This window comes from Patiria miniata, unplaced genomic scaffold (genome assembly GCF_015706575.1).
Source record: "Patiria miniata isolate m_02_andy unplaced genomic scaffold, ASM1570657v1 HiC_scaffold_6, whole genome shotgun sequence".
Classification (NCBI taxonomy): Eukaryota; Metazoa; Echinodermata; class Asteroidea; order Valvatida; family Asterinidae; genus Patiria; species Patiria miniata.
The window spans coordinates 22,921,987-22,924,060 of record NW_024037073.1 but is presented as its reverse complement, the minus strand read 5'-3'; the positions used below and the strand labels follow the sequence as shown (position 1 = coordinate 22,924,060).

Genomic DNA, 2,074 nt, shown 5'->3' with positions numbered 1-2,074 from the left:
AGCTTAATCTTTAATTTGCTCATGCACTACCAGAACTATGAACTGTAGTTAAGAGAATGGTTGTATGTAGAAAGATGACAAGTTCCACACACAATCCATTACCCTTTGGAGATACGGTGGACACAATACGAGGGCCCTATTTGGTTTGGGTCTAGTCTTTTGCATAAGTTATCCCAATTACCCAAATCAAATAACACCCTTGTATTGTGTCTGCCATATATCGCCAAAGGCTTATAGCAGTTGAGCTATTCACTTTTTCCAAAATTTGTTAAGACTCTGAAATACTGAATGTGCTTTTCACATCTTTTCCCAACCTACAGGTTAAACAACATGGTGACTCCACTGTGGAACCAGCCGTATGAGGACCAGCTGTCCACCAAACAGACCAACTCCAGGGAGTTTCTGAGGAATTTATCCAAGATGCTGCAACGGAACATTGGGGAGATGTCTCCCTGGCTGAAGCAACAAAGGTGAGCTACTCACCAAAGACACGGGATGGTTGTGGGCCAGAATTGAAATGTGATCTTCGTTGACAAAAAACTGTTTCCAGACACAGTTTTCTGGCAAGTGGACTTACATGTACAGCTGCCCTGAAATTTCATTAAAATTCCAGGAAATGATACCTCTTTTTCTTGAGAATCGGTTAAAACTCGGCAAAGTTTTAGCCAATTTCTGAAATAAACTTCCCTTCCACACACAAAAGTCCCAAAGATTAAAAGGGGGGGGGGAAGTTGGTTAAAAAAATGTTTACAAACAAAAAGCAGCAAAATGAACACAAAACCAAAACTTCACAATTCATAAGCTGCTCGAATGAGACTCGCACCAACAATCTCCTGCTACCTAGTGCAGATGTCTCGACTACTTGACCACCAGGCTTGCTGGGGTTGGCTGGCTGGTCCCAATCTGATATAGCAGGTGCCACAATCAATGAGTTTAATTAATTGTTTACGTAGGGGAGTTGTAAATGTGAATACCCGGTTTTGACCTTCACCAATGTAAATTTGAATGCACTGTATATTCAGTGCTGTCTGAGAGCTTACAAGCAAAGATTCTGCAAGCTTGCTTGGGTGGGATATGAACCCATGACCTCCTGCTTACTAGTGCAGACATCTTAACCACTCAATAACAGAGCTTGCAAAGGTTAGTGGGCCAGTTTGAATCTTGTGCATATATAGCTTTGGTTACCACAAGAAATTCGCAAGCCTGTTGGAGTGGGATTCGAACCCACACCCTCATGTTTAATAGTGCACTCTTCATTTGATTGACAGGAAGAACCACAGTAGGATGGCATGTGAGTTGGAGCCAATTAAGCCATCGGTGAGTAAGCTAGGTGACAAATATTTGTTGATAAAAATATAGATTTTATTTAAATTTATTTGTAGTATTGTGAATGATTTTATGAATTATAATCTCAATGATAGTTCACATTGGCACATAGTGTTAGGTTAGCTTGACTGGTGTGATCTTTGAACTCGGGTAGATAGATAGAGTCACCTTACTTGTACTAAATTTATATTTCAACCTGGATTTCTTGTTAGATAAACTATACAGCATGTGAATCTTTTGTGGGGTAAATATTCCTGACATTGGAGATGTCTGATTTGTTCCTTTCATTTTCATTGTTTGTTTGCACACTCACAGCCAGTATTAGAGAGTTATCGCAACAAGTGTGAGTTTACCATCAGCAAGAGTGTAGATGGCATCGTTGAGTGAAACTGGCATTTATTTTTATTTATGCAATCTCTTCATTTTTTGTGTGTATGCGCTCCGTTCACAAGTACCCCCTCGCCTGGATATAAAGTGTGCACACATGTACATGTACTTAATGCACCTGTTATGAAAGCTGAACAGAAAGTTCTAGGATTCGTTCTCAGTTATTCCCCTAATTTTTTTGTCAGGTCTTCATGAAACTTGGCCCTGGATAAATTGTGCAATAGTTTCAGTATCATGTCTTCTTATTTTCATTGACAGATAACACTGTTGGTTTCCGGCTTGGCGCTTACAAAGGTAAGTATTTCCTCTGAAGTTTCATTTTGGTAAAAGACGTAGATCAGCTTTCATGTTTGATTGGATC

The 2,074-nt window shown here is 39.7% G+C and overlaps 1 protein-coding gene across 1 annotated transcript; it reads left to right on the top strand.

The window, feature by feature from the left end:
- Positions 1-322: 322 nt before the first annotated feature.
- LOC119743412 (tRNA (uracil-5-)-methyltransferase homolog A-like) lies at positions 323-1,789 on the top strand. The gene is made up of 3 exons (XM_038219807.1): positions 323-470; positions 1,269-1,317; positions 1,642-1,789. The coding sequence occupies exons 1-3, from the start codon at positions 331-333 to the stop codon at positions 1,711-1,713; spliced, it is 261 nt and encodes an 86-aa protein (XP_038075735.1). The 5' UTR covers positions 323-330; the 3' UTR covers positions 1,714-1,789.
- The last annotated feature ends 285 nt before the right edge of the window (positions 1,790-2,074 follow it).